The 17,674-nt window shown below is 48.0% G+C and overlaps 1 protein-coding gene across 1 annotated transcript; it reads left to right on the top strand.

Annotated features, from left to right (window-relative positions):
* The first annotated feature begins 2,224 nt into the window (after window positions 1–2,224).
* RND2 (Rho family GTPase 2) lies at window positions 2,225–15,035 on the top strand. The gene is made up of 5 exons (XM_065749079.1): window positions 2,225–2,387; window positions 2,479–2,566; window positions 10,882–10,991; window positions 13,013–13,147; window positions 13,664–15,035. The coding sequence occupies exons 1-5, from the start codon at window positions 2,286–2,288 to the stop codon at window positions 13,910–13,912; spliced, it is 684 nt and encodes a 227-aa protein (XP_065605151.1). The 5' UTR covers window positions 2,225–2,285; the 3' UTR covers window positions 13,913–15,035.
* Window positions 15,036–17,674: the final 2,639 nt, after the last annotated feature.

The following is a 17,674-nucleotide window of genomic DNA, read 5'->3' as shown; positions in this document are numbered from 1 at the left end:
TTCCCATGAGTGCACATGGGAAAAAAAGTGTGCCCTAACCCTAACCCCCCCCACCCCCCCCCCGGATACTGGAAAATATGCAGCAATAATCGAGGTATTATGTCTCCTCCAACTGTAGCACACGTGTTCCAACTGCAGTCTTTCCAGCAGCAGCTTTGTTAGTTGAATGCCTCCTTGCTTTAATTCCTGAGATTGCTGAAGGATGCTGCTTTCATCTGATAGCATTTATGAACTGCTATAAGGAGTTTTGGCTTGCTGAGATAAATTAAATTGCCCATCCAGAGAGAGGTGCAAACTTCATTAATGCCTACAGTGAGTCAGATTAGCATTATTCTAGTTCAGACTATAAACAGATTGGACACATGAAAAGGGTTTGGTTGGCTTTTTTTTTTTCCTTTCTCTTAACCTTTCCATTTGCTGTTGATTTGTATCTTTTGCTCTTTGTGTTCAAACTCTGTGCTTCTCCACCTCTTCAACTTCCAGGAGAAACTATCGTATGACACAACACCATTCAGGACTGATTAGTTTAGCTGACAAGTGTTAACAGTTAGAGATATTCTGCAGGTTTTTTTTTGCAAGCTTCAAGCTTTTTCACATGTTTGTCAGGTCCCAAAAAAAGACTCAAGAGTAGAGCTAATAAAAAATTGAAGTCCCTACTTTCTGCTCCAGGGTTAGAGTCTCACCAGGGAAAACACAGTGGAAATAAGGTGTTCCAGGCTGAGACAAATACAATGCACACCATCAAAATACAGAAAGTGTCATGGTGTGATGCAAAGAGAGCATGGATTGGCAAGGCAGAATGCAGCTGCTGGAGGAGCATTTTTGGGAACAAATGTGCTGGAGCCATCTGTTGCTTCCCCTGCAATGGTGACAGTCACAGCACATCTCTCCCTGTAGCCCACTCTGAAAAGTGCCCATTATATATTTTGCAGGTGTTGCTTGCCAAAAGGTGCAGTTACACCAAGTGGCTCTGCAGAAAAGGCGCTCTCAGCTGCACACCCTCCCCAGGCGAAGGCAAATGCAGTTATGGGGGGTTGCAAAGTCTCAAACATTCCGTGCAGAGGAAGCTTTTCTTTGTCCAATGAAGGATCCCAGTGAACTCTTAGAAGAAAAGACACTGAGATATATTTCTATTGAGGTACAGCAGAGAGCAGAGCAGTGCTCCTGAGCACTGGGTACTGGTGTGGCAGTGTGCCTCACCCCATGCCTCACCCCATACCTCTGGGCTGTACTCATCCCCACTTCATGCACAGCACTGATATTTATAGATGAGAAATGACTACAATTTCCGCAAAAACAAACTGCTGTCTAAGTCCATTAATAAATCTGATTTTCCTGCCAAAACATTTTAACTTCCACTTCCCCAGTCTTGCTTTGTCTTTACTGTCTCTATTATATTTACTATATTTTGTGACAGATGGTTTGTCTCTGACAAATGAAGGTTTGCTGTTATGGTAAATCTCCTTCAGGGTGGCCAATATTATCAGGAAAGGAACCTTCAGTTTTCAATCATTCTGCTAATTAAAAACACTGCCTGAAATCTGCATTGTTTATAACCAGGGAGAAATGGAAAGCAGAACTGACTGCTGCTGTGCAGCCAGTGCTCTTGGGCAGATGACAAGCCTCCTGTTTTTGCCCACATAATGTGGCTGTGTGCATCAGAGATACATGATTTTTAACACTTGTATAGAGCTATTTAAAATGCTAATGTGCTCCCATTTTTTGCTGAAATTCTGCATAGGAGCAAGTCATAGTTCTTTACTGGTGCCATAGCTAGAAGGCCCAGGTAGGAAGCTGGACACTGGTGCTGCAAGAGGCATGACAAACCTGCCCTCAAGTCCTTAGCAGTCTGATCTTGGACATCTGCGATACCCGGCACCACCTTGGGGATGGATTGGGCCTCTTGTGTCTGCCAGATCTTATGGGTGGGAAAAAACCCACACATTTTCACTGTTGCTGAAGGCTGCAAGGAGAGGTGAGGAGGCAGGTGGACGGGATGCGCTGCGGCAGGAATCTGGATCAGAAGAAACATGTGATGGAGCCCGGTGTGGGCTTCCCGGTAACACCGGAGCCGCTTCCCACGCTGCATCCCGGGGATCAACGAAGGGAAGCGGCCCGGCGAGGGTCGGGCAGCCGATCCCGGGGCCGGGAGGCGGCTGGGGGCGGCAGTGGCCGGGTAGCCCTGCCCAGCTCCAGCTCCGGTTGGTGCCGTCGGGGCCGGGGGCGCGGCCATTGCGGGGGCCGGTCCCCGTAAAGCGGCGGCGCTGCCGGCGCGGCCCCGCACCATGGAGGGACACCTGTCTCGTTGCAAGATCGTGGTGGTGGGGGACACGCAGTGCGGCAAGACTGCACTGCTGCACGTCTTCGCCAAGGACTGCTACCCGGAGGTGTGCGGGGGACGGTGGGGGGCGGCCGGAGGCGCGGCGCGGCTCGGCTCGGCTCGGCTCTACGCGGCTCACCTTCCTTCTCCCTACCTAGAGCTACGTGCCCACCGTTTTCGAGAACTACACGGCCAGCTTCGAGATTGACAAGCAGCGCACTGAGCTCAACATGTGGGACACCTCAGGTGGGCTCGGGGAGGGGTGAGGCGGGGCTCGATGCGGCCTCTGCGGGGTCCGCAGCAGGCGTCAAACGCTGAAATCCCCCTCTCAATGTTAATCCTTCCATGTCTTTGCGCCGGATTTTGCGGCTTTCTCTCTCCCAGCCTGGGGTTGGCTTTGCACATCGTTTAGGTGCTGACTGCATATCGGTGCGTCTCAGACCTGACGCTCAGCCGAGCACCAACAAAACCAGTTTTGAGGCTTGAGATGAGGCTGGGAAAGAATGGGGAAGAAAGCAAGGTGCAGCCGAGATGGGAGACCTCACCTTGGAGAGGAATGTGTAGTGGGAATGTGTTGTCCTTTCATCACTCACTCCAGGAGGGCTGCTGGGCTGCTTCGTTTTTTATTTTATTTTATTATTTTTTTTTTGTGTGTGTGTGTGTGCTCTGGTTTGGTTTTGCCTCTTCATCTGCGTCCTCAGTTGTGATACTGCAGGGAGCCCTAGGCACAAGCTATCTCAGCTCTACAAAACCCTTTTCAAACTTCTTACTGTCTCTCTGGGGAGACATGAGCTGTATGTGAACTGCTTTATGCAGAGCTAATAAAAATATTGGCATCTAACAAAGGTTATGTGCACCTTTTAGTTTTATTTCTGATGTCCTTTTCGGACTGCTATGATATGCATAATACAATTGAATGCTGGGCTCTGGTGGTGTACGTACATAATGGACTTGCTGATGGTATTTCCCCATAATTTTTGGAGTTTTTATTACAAATGAAGTCTTCTTAGGGCTCAAGAACAAAAGTAAATTAAAACATGGCCTTAGACAGTTTTAGGTCTTGTACACTCAAATTCCTCGCTATAATTTTACATCCATCAGATTATGGCCATACATTCAGCAGAGCTCTGATTAGAGCAGTGGCTTTACTGATTTTTGGACAGCTTTAAATTGTAAAATGTTTATTAAGCCTCTACCGAAGGCTTCACAACTTGGCAGATTTTTGTGCCCTGAAACAAACAGGGGTCTTTTGCCTGCTGAGTTGTGAGCCCTGGGGGTTTCCAAACTAGAGATTTCTGCAGCTGATGGGAGGGGACTGGTTGTGTTGCTTTTGTTTGACGCTCAGCAGCTTTGTTCTGATTGTCTGCATTTGATTGAGAAAAACTTCACCTTTGGTGTGTGTGGAAACACGCTTAGTGCACTGTGTGGCTTTTTTTAGGAAATTTCTGTGATGTTTAGCTTTTATCTTAAAAATGTTGAAAGAACATGATAAAATGGCCTTAAATCTATGTATATGGACCTGATACCTGCATCTGATGCTATCATGTATTCATTTTTATACTTTTCAACAAAAGATACAAGTTTGTCTAGTGCTCATCTCTTCAGCCAAGAGGAAATGGGCTTTGAATTTTTTTCACCCTTTTTAAGAGCTTTGTTGTAAAGAGATTTCAATAGATAGTTTTCCAGATAAATTGCCTTCTTTTGCATCTTTCATTTGAAATACAGAAGAGCTACGTGTCAATAAACAGTCCTGCAAAGTAATACATAGCAATCTATTCTAGTAATCAAACCGACATTTTTAGCCATAGTCTGCAACCTGCTGCTGTATTTCCACCACCCTTTGGAGATGCTTATAAACAGCTTTTGGTAGAAGCTTTGCACAATAGCAAATTGAACCAACTGAGCTGAAGGGTTTGAGAGTGGTTGATCATCCTCCTAATGCATAAGACAAGTGCTGGGTGCACTTTCCCTTCCCTCTGTTACCTGTTGCCTCTTTGAAGCAGCGTTGAGGTCAGGGGTTTGTTGTTAGCAATGTTAGTTGCCAGCAAGAGTAGGAAGGGAGTTGCTGGAAATCTGCTCCCCTCTTTTACGTCTTAAACATTTTCCACCTCTTATTTAAGTAATTGAAGCTGAAGATGTAATTTCCTCCAGAAATCAGTAGACAAATCTGGACAGGGACTGTTGAGTTCTTTGCTATGAAGTCAGCTGTAAGAGTGGTGAGTGGCTCTGTAGACTGCACAGGTGCTAAGCATCATCCTATGGGCACCAGTGAAAGGCAGCTGCCCTGGAAAACCTGCTGTAGCAGTCCCAGCCTGCCTGGCTGCTTCTCTCAATAATCCCTGCCCACGTTGGGGTGTTGTCTGCGCCTTGGATATGTAGCACTAGCTGCTGTGGGGAACTTAGGAAATGCAGCCTTTAAGTGTGAATTGGCTGCTCCTGTGATATTAGTGCGTGGCAAACAGGCAGTAAATGTAGTTAGAGAAACATTGCCATACTGTGGGCAGGAGTGATGAGGAACTGAATGGCTGCCACACTGTATTAGGACCTTGGGTTTTTCTTTGTCTTGTAACCCTTGATTAGTTTTTTCAAAGGCTGAAGGAGGACTGGAGTCTTAGCCATACTGGGAGTCTTTCAGACAGGGCAAGTACAGGTCCTGTTTGCCCACTGAAATGCCTTTGATCCAAATGCCTGTTGCTGGAATAAAGAGGGCTAAGTCTGAGCCTGACCCCATAGTACTGCTTGTGTTTTGGATCTGTCACTTTTTAACTCAGTCCCACCTCTGTGCACAGTGTGAGGCTGAAATTGATCCAGGTGCCATTTTACAGCACAGTAGGGATGTCCCATCCCTCCATTTCTGCTACAAGCCATTTCCTACAACATCCATTAGAAAACAATTTGATGTCTTTGTGTGCAAGAGGACATCAAAGGTGCAGAGGAGATGGGGCAGCTGCTGTGCTATGCTTCTCAGTGGAGGACATCCTGTTTTGCTGCTCTTTCTATTTCTATTTTGGCCAATTCCTCCCATTTTGGTCAAATGTGCTTGGTACAGAAACAGTTTCTCAGCATGATGGTGGTGTGGGGGAAACGCCAGTGTGATGGAATGCCTGCTGGCTGGTCAGGGCTGCTCCTAAAGGGCTGGGTGCCTCCTGGATACTCAGTGATGCTGTGTGACACGTGAAGAAGAGTTTACATTCTGCACAGCCTGCTAGCTGATGTTGTGACTGCTCATCTTGCTTTGCACAGTGCAGGCGAGTTGTATTCCTATGCTTCAGTGGTGGGAAGTGAGTGCAGTCATAACAGGCAAGTCGGCTTCTCAGCAATGCAGCCATGTGAGCTGGTGCACCTTTTGCTGATGCATCCCTCCCTGCTGATGCATCCCCTGCTGTAGAACAGAACTGCCCGCAATGGGATGTCTGTGCTGGTGGCTTACAGGAATACCAAGGACTGGCACTATGCCGTGCATGTGCTCATTGCTATCTTCCAAAGCTGCTTGAGAGGACTTTCCTGCCCCCACAGAACCCAAGCTGACCCAACAACACTGATCTGTCTGTTCTGCCCTGCAGCTCACAGCAGGGGAGTTGCATGGCTGCCAGCCTTTTTGCAAAAGTCTTGTGTCTCATAAGCAGATTCAGTTTCAAAACAAGAATAACATTATAAAGTGCAAATCCCACCCTGCCTCCCTCTTTGCCTGTGCTCAGCAAACAGTCTGCCTTGGTATGGCTGTGTGGGAACCAACAGGCTCTGATAAGGCCCCTTCATTAGGGGAACTACCCAGGAATGTTGATGAGATTAGAGAGCTGAAAGGGGCTGAGTTTAGCAATGGCATCTCCACTGATGCTAGGGCCGGGGATTCCCAGCACACAGCTCTGGGATTGCAATGGCTGCCTCTTCCCATGTGCTCTGAAGCAGAGAAGAATGTGGAGCTGCCCTTTCCATACCAAAATACCTCCTCCCATGCTCCCTGTTGAGGCTGGGAGCCTCAAAGGAGCATACTTGTCTTATGCCTCAGCACAAAGACGTAGTTAAGCCTGAAAATATGTGTAGCTGGGTCACATTCTCAGGCAGGTCAGGAACCAGTCAGACAGAAGTTTAAAGAGCTGCAGCAGAAATGCTTATCCTGGAGTGGGTGGAAAATGGATCTGAGGAGACCTGGAATTATGTGAGAGAACTGGATGGGACACCAGAGTCCCTGTGATATGTCAAGCTGGGCATGGTGTGGGTGCTGTGTGGTACAGAGGCTGCTTCTCACCCTGCTGCGAGATCACCTTGGTGGCATCCCTTGTGCCTAAGACATCCATCAAGCAGCAGCTCCTTAGCCAGGCGATCATGTAAAGCAGCTGCTGAAAATCCTTGGAGCCGGGGACTCTCACCCCTGTCCTCTGAGAGTTATGGCTTTGCCTTTCCACCTGCCTGGCATTGGGGTGCCCCTCACTATGCCTCAGTGGGGGTCCTGTGAGTACTTGGTGGCAGGGAGAGCACCAGAGGAGCTGGTTGGTGCTGTGCCACCAGCTCCGCGGAAGAGGTCTGGGTGCAGCTTTCCTCTTTGCCCTAGATCCTGTGGATTAGATCAGCATGGAATTAAACTTCACAGGTGTGCAGGCCCAGCTTTCCTAATGGAAAAACTAAGGGAAGAAACTTTATCTGGTAGGCAAGAGGCTGGGGAGGAATCTGCTGCTTGCACACAGCAAACTGGAAATGTGTGGCATTGCATAAAGATAATTTGTGCTCACTCAACCCACAGATGTGTTCCCCAAAGCCAGAGGTCTGTGGGAATTTGTTGCCACTCCTAGTCCTTGTTACGCCCAATAGAATGATGACAAACAGGTTGAGGCAATGCCAGCTGCCCTTGTGTTGTGGCAAAAGAGCCAGAAAGGGAATTCTGGTTCCTGTTTGCCTCCCTTGTTGGCTGCAATGGGTGTGATTGCTAGCACCCTTGTGTAGAGCCCCAGCCAGGTACTGGGGCTGTGCCCCACCTCAAAGGCTTGGTGGTGCTGCTCTGCGGTTGCACATGGGACTGTTGCTCTTCAAATGCTGCTCTTGAAAAGGCACTCCATATGTCCAAGGCATAAGACTGTGCTCATAGGTCCTTGTATGTGAGTGAGAGGCCACAAGAAGCCCCTTCCTGGAGCAGACCACTTGATGCTGGTGTCCTGGAGAATTTGTGGTGTCTGGGGAGGGGCAATGGGGATTTGGTTGCCCCACGCAGGGTCATGAAGCTGCATCATGTTCCATCTTCCACCAGGGAGCTCCTGTGACAAGCTTGTGTTCTGCCTGCTTCTTCAAGCTCCCTATGGTCAAGCTGAGTTGAGTACAGGGACCTCAGAATAACCATTTTTTTTTCATGGTATGCCCCAGGGAGGTCAAAAGGATGGGGCTTGACCCTTAGGGCTGTTTAGCTGCTGCTCTCAAGTATTCCCTGAGGGTGAATTCCTTTTTTTGCCCTCTACTGCAAACTGTCACTGTTCCTCTGGGCTTATTTCCCCTTTACTAGTGGTGGGGAAGTACTTTGGGTGACTCTGTGCCCCCTCATTACATCTGCAGAGGAAATGCTAGCTCTGAAGCATCCTTGCTGTCTTGGAGAAGCAGCTGAGATTTTTGCAGGCTCACCCTGGGGACTGGGCTCTTTCCTTGACCAGAGTGTGTGGGACAGCTGCCACTTCTGTCTCTCCAATTCACAATCAGGTTTTCAGGTGTTTTTATGCTTTGCTCCTGTGAAGAGGCAAAGCTAAGCTGGGCTGTTCCATGAAACAGCCTTTCTCATGTGGATATGCTGCTTCCACCATGGTAGGGTGGAAGCATGTCTCCTTCCATGGTGACAGCTTCCTGCACCTTTTTTTTTCCCAGTTTTAAAGGCGTGATATAAATAAAATATATTATTAACGCTTTCATGATCATCTGCCCTGGCAGAGGAGCTACCAGTCAGAGAAGCCATCACATTCACTATTGCTTTATATAATAGTAACGTACCTGAAAGTATGGGGAAAGCATGTGATGATGGTTCAGGAGTTTGGGTCAGGACTTGATCTCCTGCCTGAGAGCAGCATCGCTGCGTCCGAGTGCCAAGCTGCTGTACCAACCTCTGAATTTCAGACAACAACCACAGGGATTTTATTTTTAATCTGTTTTTGGGAACTGGCTTGCTCCAGTTTTCTCTTGTTAATCACAAACAGATGCACACAGGTCCTGCTTCTCTCAAACCTGATTGCCAAGTTGGAGAACAATTCATGCAGAACAGGAAGGCTGGATCTGCAGATATGCAAGTCTTGGGTGCATGTGTGCTTGGAGGTGCCAGTGTGTGGGGCTCTAGGGTGCCTTGCAGGAATGGCTGAAAGGTATTGAGTGCTCAGAACCTGTAAAACTGGAGATCTGGAGCTGAGGGAACTGAAGTGTTTGTGTTTTGTCCTCATGAAAAAGTAACAGATTCAAAAATTAAAATAACCAAAGAGAATTCCCTGTTTCAGCTGAGAGAAAGCTGGGGATGATGTAATTCTGGAGCACAGCACTGTGCCAGCCATTGGTTCCCACAGATCTCCTGGAGTGGGGAAGGGACTTCATGAAAATGCTGGTGTTTATCAGCTTGTGGTGAGCAGAGCTATCATTGGGGCCAGTGCCATTACCCTTGGAGCAGAAAGTTAGAGCATACAGAGACAATTTTGATCTCATTAACAAAATCATGTTCTTGAGCTGGGGCAGTTCTTCCTTCCCCTCTTTTTGCCATCTCCAGCCACTGCCCGGCTTTGTCCTGACATCAGGCTGGGGGTTTGTGGGATGGGTAGTGACCAACTGTGCGGAATGCACTCCGCAGCACTGTGTGCACTCTGCTGATGTAGTCTGTGACTTGCTGAAGAAAGCAGCAGGTTGCTATGATACAGTTTGCTATAGTAATGTCTGAGATGAAAGGAGCCAAAACCAATCTCTACAAAAGGAGCATTCCTGGGCTGGGGGGAGGTCAGATTTATCTTCAGTGTTTATGTGATGTGGAAGAGCAACCAGGAGAGGATGTACATGGAAATGCTTCCCTCCCACCCAAGGCAGAGGCGCCTGCCTGGGGCAGCTGTGCACGGTTCTGATAAAGGGTCCGGCAGATCTAAGCATGCAGGTCCGTGCTGGATCTTGAACCCCTTCAGGCAAACCTGCATCTAGAATGCGTACGGAAGCTTGGTCTAAATGGCAGCTTGGTGCTGCAGAGCTTAGTGCTGCGAACAAAAGTGCTGAGTCACTTGCAGGATGGGGCTGCTCGTGGGGCCAGCTCTGCCCGTCAGAAGGTGAAGCATCCTGAGCCTGAAGTAGGGTTAGAGATCCCTAGGATTTGCTGTGCCCTAGCCTGCACCCTGTGTCTTCGTGCTGGTCCAGGCACCCCAGGCACTGACTCCATGCACAAAGCATGACATTCCCTCTATGAAGAGGGCTGGGCTTTGCAGAGGTTGTAGTCTGTTTCTGCCATGCTAGATGCCAGCTACTTCTCATTCCAGTGACTTTGCAGAGACAAAAAACTGCTGTGGTTTTTCTTACTTGTAGCTGCAGGGAGTGCAGCAGCAGAATGTCCCTGCAGCTGGCTTTGCTGTGAACCCAAATGCACATGGGGTGCTGGCATGCCTGCTCTATGAGTGTTGTGGAGCATCCCCAGTGCCCCCATCCTGCATCCAAGGAGGCAGACATAAAAAGGGGCAGTGCCTTCGCTTCCCTTTTTCATAAATAAGCAGCTGTTTCTCATCCTCCCAGGAAATTTAAGCCATTGTGAAGCCAAATATAAAACTGAAAAAAGTGTTTTTAAGCAGTGATGAGCTGATTGCTTCATTACTGCTAAGTGAGGCATTTACAGTTTCATACAGAATACACTTCAAAGAAAAACATTACGGGATGATGGCTTTAATGCCTGAAATTCACACTGAGGGGTTGTGTGTACAGATGTGTGTGTACATGGCAGAGTTGTGCAGGATTCAGCCCAGGCTTTAGTCTGCTCCTTAAAAAATCCTGCATAGCACAGCAGCATTTCCTCCAATTCAGAGCTTAATCACCAAATCCTGGCACATCTTTTATGCACATACAAAAAGAATGTGTCTGACTGTTTCCAGCATAAAAACAGAGCAGACAAAATTTCCTTTTTAACCTATCTTAAATTCTCACAGTTGTTGTGAGATATTGAGATATTGAAAAATCTTTATATAATATAGAATATTATAATATTCTATATTAATAAGAATATCTTAATATAGAAAAAGATATTGAGAAGATTAAAACATAGCAGTAGCCCTGCTCATGACCTGCCTTCTCTCAACTACATCTTCCCACTGTTTGGAGTAAAGCAACTGCATGACAAGTGATGGGATCCTTGTGCAAACACTGAAGCACTTCCAAGCTCCCAGTCCTGTAGATATCCAGCATACCCAACAGCGCAGTTTGCCACCTGTTGCTTCCCAGATGCTCACATTTGGCCATGTCCCCAGTTCTTGCTGGAACTATGGACTTGCAGAGAGAGGGGCTGAGGATCCTGACCTGTCCTACCACATATTAAGCAGCCCATGGATGAGACTTTCTGCTGACTACTTCTCTCTCTGCAGGCTCAGCCTATTATGATAATGTCCGTCCCTTGGCATACCCAGACTCAGATGCTGTGCTCATCTGCTTTGATATCAGCCGCCCAGAAACCCTGGACAGTGTGCTCAAGAAGGTGAGTGCCCAGGATATCTGGGCTGGGATGATGCCCTGTGTCCCCCACTGCTGCTACCAATGCCAAAAGCTCCATTGGCTGGAGTTTGCTTACAGCAGTTCCCCATGAATTTCTTTGTCTGCAAGGAGCACCGTGAGTGAGGCAGCTCACTGCAGCATGCAGTGCTCATATAGGGTCTGCCTGTGTGCTTACATGCAAGCATGGGGATAGGGAGAAATGGAGGGCATCTGTTCTGTTTCTCATGTCAGCACTGGGAGGAATCTCTGGGGCTCCAGTGTCCTGGCATGGGGGTGAAGACCCTCCGGATAGCTCAGCCAAGGGCTTGGGGTTGGGCTCCAAGACAGCTCCCAGCACCCAACTCAGGGACAGGAATCTTTCATGGGGACTGGAAGCATCTGCTGCTTGTGATAACAGGGTGATAACACAAGCAAATCTCTTCTGCATTAATGAGATACAAGCCCATTGATAATTAGCTGGGGTTGGGCTTTATTAATGTCTGTCTGCATGCTTCTTGTGTGAGTCTGCTTTGCTCACTTCAAGGTCTTCCCTGTGTGGCCTCACAGATGCTTCCAGTGCTGTTAGTAGTGTCTGTTTTATACAGTGACTTTTAAGCCCTGTGTCATGGTATTTCTTATGCGCCTCTGAGCAGATGCCTTATTTCCTTTGGTACAGGCTTACAGTCTGTGGAGGTAAGGCACATTTTTCAGATACCATGAAGTTGAAATAGGTTTTAGTTTCTTCTGGTAGCAGGTGAGTAAGGAGAATAACATTCTCTATTCAAGCTGTGGGCAAATACGCTAATTCAGCAGAGGAAATCTTTATTATTGCTATCCTTCCGCTTCCTGGCTTATCTTCATAGCATTTACAGTTGAGGGGATGGAGCCACCCAAAGGATGCAAGCAGCTTTTAATTTTCCACAAAGTGGATTTTCACAGGCTGGCACCTCTGCTCTGACAAGGCTCGATGGTGCTGCAAATCTTGGGCTCACCACATGGTGTCAGGCATGGGAGAAGTGGGTCATACTGCAGAAAACAGGCCCTGTAGCTTCATCTTGGCAGGAATTTTCATCCTTTGAGTAAATGAAGGTGTTTGGATTCCTGCTCCAAATGAACTGCTGCATCCTCCTTGTGTGGCTGCTGCCAGTGCAGTGGGGGCATGTGGGAGCCCTGGTAGACAGTTTATGCTGCAGGAAAGTGACCTGTAGCCTGGAGCACATCTCCTGCTGGAAAACACAATTTTTTCCATATTTTGTGGTTGCTTTGATCTGATATTAAGAGAAACTTGGGTCTTTGCTGGCACTTCCTTTCCCCACTAGGTTCTGGAAACCATGCTATGGGTTGGGTTTTCCTCCCCTTCTAATTGCCCAGGATATATGCCTAACTGTCAGCCAGTATGGAATTGCTAGTTCCAAGAGACATCTTCAGCCAGTGGGAATCTGTATTTGTCATCTGTTTGCTGCTCCACAAGCACTAAATGGGTGCTCAGGGTGCTTGCAAAGCCCCAGGTCTCCCCTAGTCCCAGTCAGTGGGTGTACTTACCACTGCAGACACTTCACTGCATATTGATCTTTTTTGAAGCTTTGGAAGGTACTATTAGTGAAGAAGGTGGATGCTTGTCCTGGCCTTCTTCTCTTGCTTCAGTCTTGCTGGACACAGCAACTTGAATGCAGCAGGTTTGCAGGGTATATCTGGACCAAGGTAGCATGAAGTTAACTCTGACCATTCTTGTAATTGTCTGTGGCAGTTGTTAAGGAAGAACTAATTGGCTTCCAAACAGCTGTGACTACAGTTTGGAAAATCCTCACACGGCAGGCTTCCAAGGTGATGCATTGTTATGGGTCCAGAGAGCAGCTCTGGTGAACTCCAGCTGATGGGGCTTCAGGGATTGTGCAAGGTGGTCACCATTGTGCTGAGACCCTGTGATTGGCTTTGTTGCTCCAACCATGACCCTTTTGTAAGCTGTCCATTGTCACACAACCTCTGGCACAACTGTGCACCTTCTCTCTCTTGTCTTTGCTACAGTGGCAAGGGGAGACTCAGGAGTTCTGCCCCAATGCGAAGATCGTGTTGGTGGGCTGCAAGCTGGACATGCGGACAGACCTAAACACACTGCGGGAGCTTTCCAAGCAGCGCCTCATCCCAGTGACACATGAGCAGGTGGGTTTTGGGCAGCTGCTCATCCCCACAGGGATCAGGGACGTTTTTCCTGCACCTCCTCAGATAAGTTGCTCAGCAGCAAAGGACCTCCAGTGGTCTTTGTCTGAAGCTGACTGGCTCTTGGCTCAAGTACTCTGAACTTGCAGCACTCTTCTCCCCAGCCGTGGGTGCACTCTGACACATTGCTCTGCTGAACCACCTCCTGAGTAGCAGCCAGGAAGACTTTCCTCAGAGTCAGTGGAGATGCCCAGCTTAATAACTCGGACTGGCTAAAGTAGGACAAGTGTGTTGCTACATCTCCTTGTTGGGCATAGCTGGGCTCTCCTGCTTAGATGTTGTACTGGGGTGAGGACAAGGCCACAGCCTGGGAACTGCTGCAGTCACCAGTGCAGGGATGCAAGCTCTGATGCTGCACCTTGCTGCAGTCCTGGAGAGCTGAAGGGAATGAAGGATGCTGCTGTGTGATGCTATGTCCTAACCTCTATCCTTCTTCCTTTCCCCATCTCTGCATCTCAGGGCAGTGCGCTGGCACGACAGATTGGGGCAGTGGCCTATGCTGAGTGCTCCTCCAAGGTGTCAGAGGACAGTGTGCGGGATGTCTTCCATGTGACCACGCTCGCCTCAGTCAACAGGATACACAAGAACTTGAAGCGCTCCAACTCCAAACGGGGACTGAAGCGGGCATCACAGATGCCCAGCAGGACGGACTTACTGAATGACACAGAGATCAGGAAAGACCGAGCCAAAAGCTGTTCCATCATGTGAAAAACAGTCTGTAAATAACATGTGTGTGTTGTTCATTTTGTACAGTAACTGGCCAAGACCAGGGCTTGGTGCTGGCTACAGAAGCCAGCTTGCCTTTCTGAAGCCTTTCTTAGCCTCTAGTGCTGAGCAAAGGTCCCAGCTGCAAATGGGTGCAGGAGGCACGCTGCACTGCTAAGACCTCTGGGTCAGCTGCTGCTGTGCTGATTGCTTGGAAGAAAGGAACCACTTGGCAGAGAAGCATTCCGGCGCTGGAAGGTCTATGGTTGGATGAAACAAAGCAAAAGAGAGTGATGCTGTGTGCATGCCGTCCTCCTGTCCCCATGGCCCAGCCTCTGGGCAACACAGAGTGGTTGGACCTGGGCTGGAAGCTGGGAGAGCAGGGAACTGCTAGGAGCAGAATGACTGGGAGAAAGTCTTCTTCCAATCTGCCTTTAGAAGAGAAGCATTATTTGAGCTGTTGCTATCTGCAGCTGGGCTGAATGGCCCTGCACCAAGGAAGCACCCTGGGGAGGTAGCATAACCTGGTGAACGTCATGCAGATCACCTCCTGGGAGACAGTAGATAGGCAGCTCTTCTAACAGTGCTTTAGATACTTGAATTCTATGCCAAAAACAACAGAGCATATCTGGCTGCAGAGTCTGTCCCTGTAGATGCATCCTGAAAATTGTGGTTCCCTTCAGCAAGCAAATGCCACTCAGGAGCTTGTGTCTCACTGCTGCCAGCCTGGTTCCTCATCAGGCTGCTCACTGTCACAGGCAGCTGTACCTCCAGGTACACAGTGTTGTGAAAAGCAGACTGCAATCACTTTACATGTCCTCTTCTCCACCCATTTCAGACTGCAGATTGTTTTCCATGATGCTGTGTTTGGTACAAGACACAAAAAGGACTATATCTGTCTCTGCACCCTGACTCCACTGCAGCTGTGGGAAGGAAGGTGCTCCCTGCCCATTCTGTATGGCCTGCTGCCAACACCTCTCATTGCTTCTGCTGCTGCTCTCTCAAAAAGCCTTTAACAACAGTGTTAGCCTTGATCTAATGACACGTAGACACTTTATGGAAAAAAAAAGTCTATTCCATTGCCAGATCCAGCTGTGTCAGTGAGCTACAGAAAAGAAATAAACAGTGTTGGAAAATGCAGTGCTTGATTCTGTTCATTTTTAGTAGCCATCCTCCCAAAATACCTTACCACCTAGCTTCTGTTTGTGTCGTCATGGCTCCCTCTAGTTCTTGATTCATGAGCACTTGAGAGGAAACAGAGAGGCCTTAGCTGCATGCAATCATTTGGGAGATGAAACATCTGCCTTGAATAACCTCTCATTCCATCCTTACTCGTTCAGTAATGGCAGCTTGTCTGTGCCTGATCCACCAATCTGAGCTGACATGAGATGCCCTCATCCTCACTGTATCACTAGATACAAGTGAAGATGGCTTTCACTTAATATTTATTATCTCCTATCCTGCCCAGGGCTCAGACTTCATCTGCATCACAAAGACTATTTAGGAAATTGGAACAGCTGAGTTGCCAGCACAAGTAAATTTCTTTTTATTACAAGCAATAGCTGAACTCTGTTGTGCTGGGCATAGGTTTGCAAGAGCATAAAAGCGCCTGTCTGCAGTCTGGGAGGAAAGGAATGGAGCAAGGTGCCAAGACCAACCTTATGACTGCTTTCTTTTGCTCTGCAGGATCCCCAGTCTTTGCAAACATTAGTAAACAACACTATGCCCCTGCTTTGAGTCCTTGCATGTGAGCCCTCAATAGCTCACATCACAACCGAGCCTCTTAATCTGTGCACATAGTCCTCATCATCCTCTTGTAATATGACTGTGTCTTCCTTCTCTTTGTGTAAACACAACAGTGTTCAGCAAGTACATCTCCCTTTTTCTATATTCTAACATCCTTAAAGCTCAGACTGCTTTTGAATTTAATCTGGCATTCTTTACAGATGCAGTTTCCAGTCTGGTGATTAAACCCTCAGTGGCTTTACATTAATTTACTAGCTCACCCTATACACAAATCTATAGCAGTGGACAGTGGTAACTGAACTCGAGCTGGGAAGCTGAGGATGGCAGGAGGCTCTCACTATAGCCATTTGCCTTGCCGAGCTGACTGGTGGCTCCCCATGCAACTGTGGAGCTCTCCTGTGTTTCTGGGCTGCTTTGTGGAACTCAGCTTGGCCCAGTGGCATTGTTTACTTCGCTGAAACCACAGCTCTGCTTCACTTGCTGCTGCAGGTGATTTTGTTTCTGTTCACTGAACTTCCCAGGCTCTGGCTGCTAAAGAAGACCCTTGGGGATGGATTGTGGCAGTGTAAAGACACGTCCTAGCAGTAGTTTGCAAGTATCCATCAGAATGAATGCCAGTGAATGCCTCTCAAGAAACTAAGGCAAGGTGAAATAGCCTCCAAAACCATTTATCATAATGTAGCTGAGCTGGATCCTTGGGTGAGACAGAACAGACATTAAAGCCTGTGGGGATAAGGCCTTACAGCCTCATCTCCATCATCAGGCTCCTTTCAAACAGGCACGTGACTGATGCTGCTGATGCAAGTGGCTCAAATGCAGAAATCAAGACAGCCAAAGGTATTCTGGATTGCTGACCTTTAAGGAAGTGGTTTCCAGGAGAATGGAACTATGTCAGATTCACTATATCTACCTGCCTCTGCATAATAACCAAGGTATCTCTACATGCTTGGGGCATCTGCTACTTGCTGTCTAAAACATTGTGGTGGGGTACAAGGCCTGTCCTCATGCCTGTGCAAGAGGGACAGCCTGGTGCACTGGAGGCTGTGATGGTAGCAACCATGTCCCCCATGTCACCACAAGGCTGGGGTCAGGGCTCATGACCCAGGACTGAACACAAACTGGCATTCAGAAGGGGATAACCAGGTGAACTGGAGAAGTGCTGAGCAGGCAGGGCTGGAGAAATGAAAAACAGGCAGCAACAAAGGGCCTGACACCATGAGTCAGCAGGGAAGAGAAATGCAAGTAATAGCAGAGCAGCAATCAGAAAAGAGAGCATTTATGGGGTTCATGGGTCATTTTTCCAGAAGCCTGAGCTACTTAACTCCTGCTGTACTGCTGCTGCTGTCTGTAGACACCTTGTTTCTGGAGCACTGCAGAAGTCACATGGCAAGTGACTGCAAACACGTTTATGTTGCTGCTTGCATTTGGCAGCCTATGGCAGGGTTTGAAGCTGGGGCAGGCTGTGAGGTCCCTTCCAACCCAGCCATGCTGTGATTCTATATATGGAAGGAGCTCCAGAAACATGGCAGAACCTTTTGCTGAAAACTTTTTTTTTTCTGGTTTTGTGTGAAACCAATGGTATGATAATAATATTGGAATGAAAGTAATTGCTGACTAGCTGCTTCTAGAGCAGATAAAAATAAATGAATGAATGAATGAAAAGGGACTAAAATGAAAAAGCATGAAGCAGCCATGATACATATGTTCTGACAGAGTGAATAGGACCAGAGATCAGCTGCAGCTCTTGTCAGAGCTGAGCTAGACATGGAAATGCACTTGCAGCTTGCTAAAATCTAATGCAAATCCAAATGTAGATGTTATGCCGAAGCCTAAGCAAACCCAAAGCATGTTTCTGTTATGCATTTAGGCAGCCCAGACACCAAGTGTTTGAAGTCATTTTTGAAAGTTTAGGCTTCTGACTTAAGAGTGGGATCAAATTCTGGATAAGAGTGTCCCCATTGGATATAAGGGCTGCTTTTTCCAGTCCCCATTCAGCATGCAGCTTAATATTCTGGCAGT

This window comes from Cyrtonyx montezumae, unplaced genomic scaffold, assembly GCF_038088225.1.
Source record: "Cyrtonyx montezumae isolate F1298 unplaced genomic scaffold, pur_monq_1.0 scaffold_58, whole genome shotgun sequence".
NCBI classification, from domain to species: Eukaryota; Metazoa; Chordata; class Aves; order Galliformes; family Odontophoridae; genus Cyrtonyx; species Cyrtonyx montezumae.
Note: the sequence above shows the minus strand (reverse complement) of the source record. Positions and strands in the feature narration are given on the sequence as shown.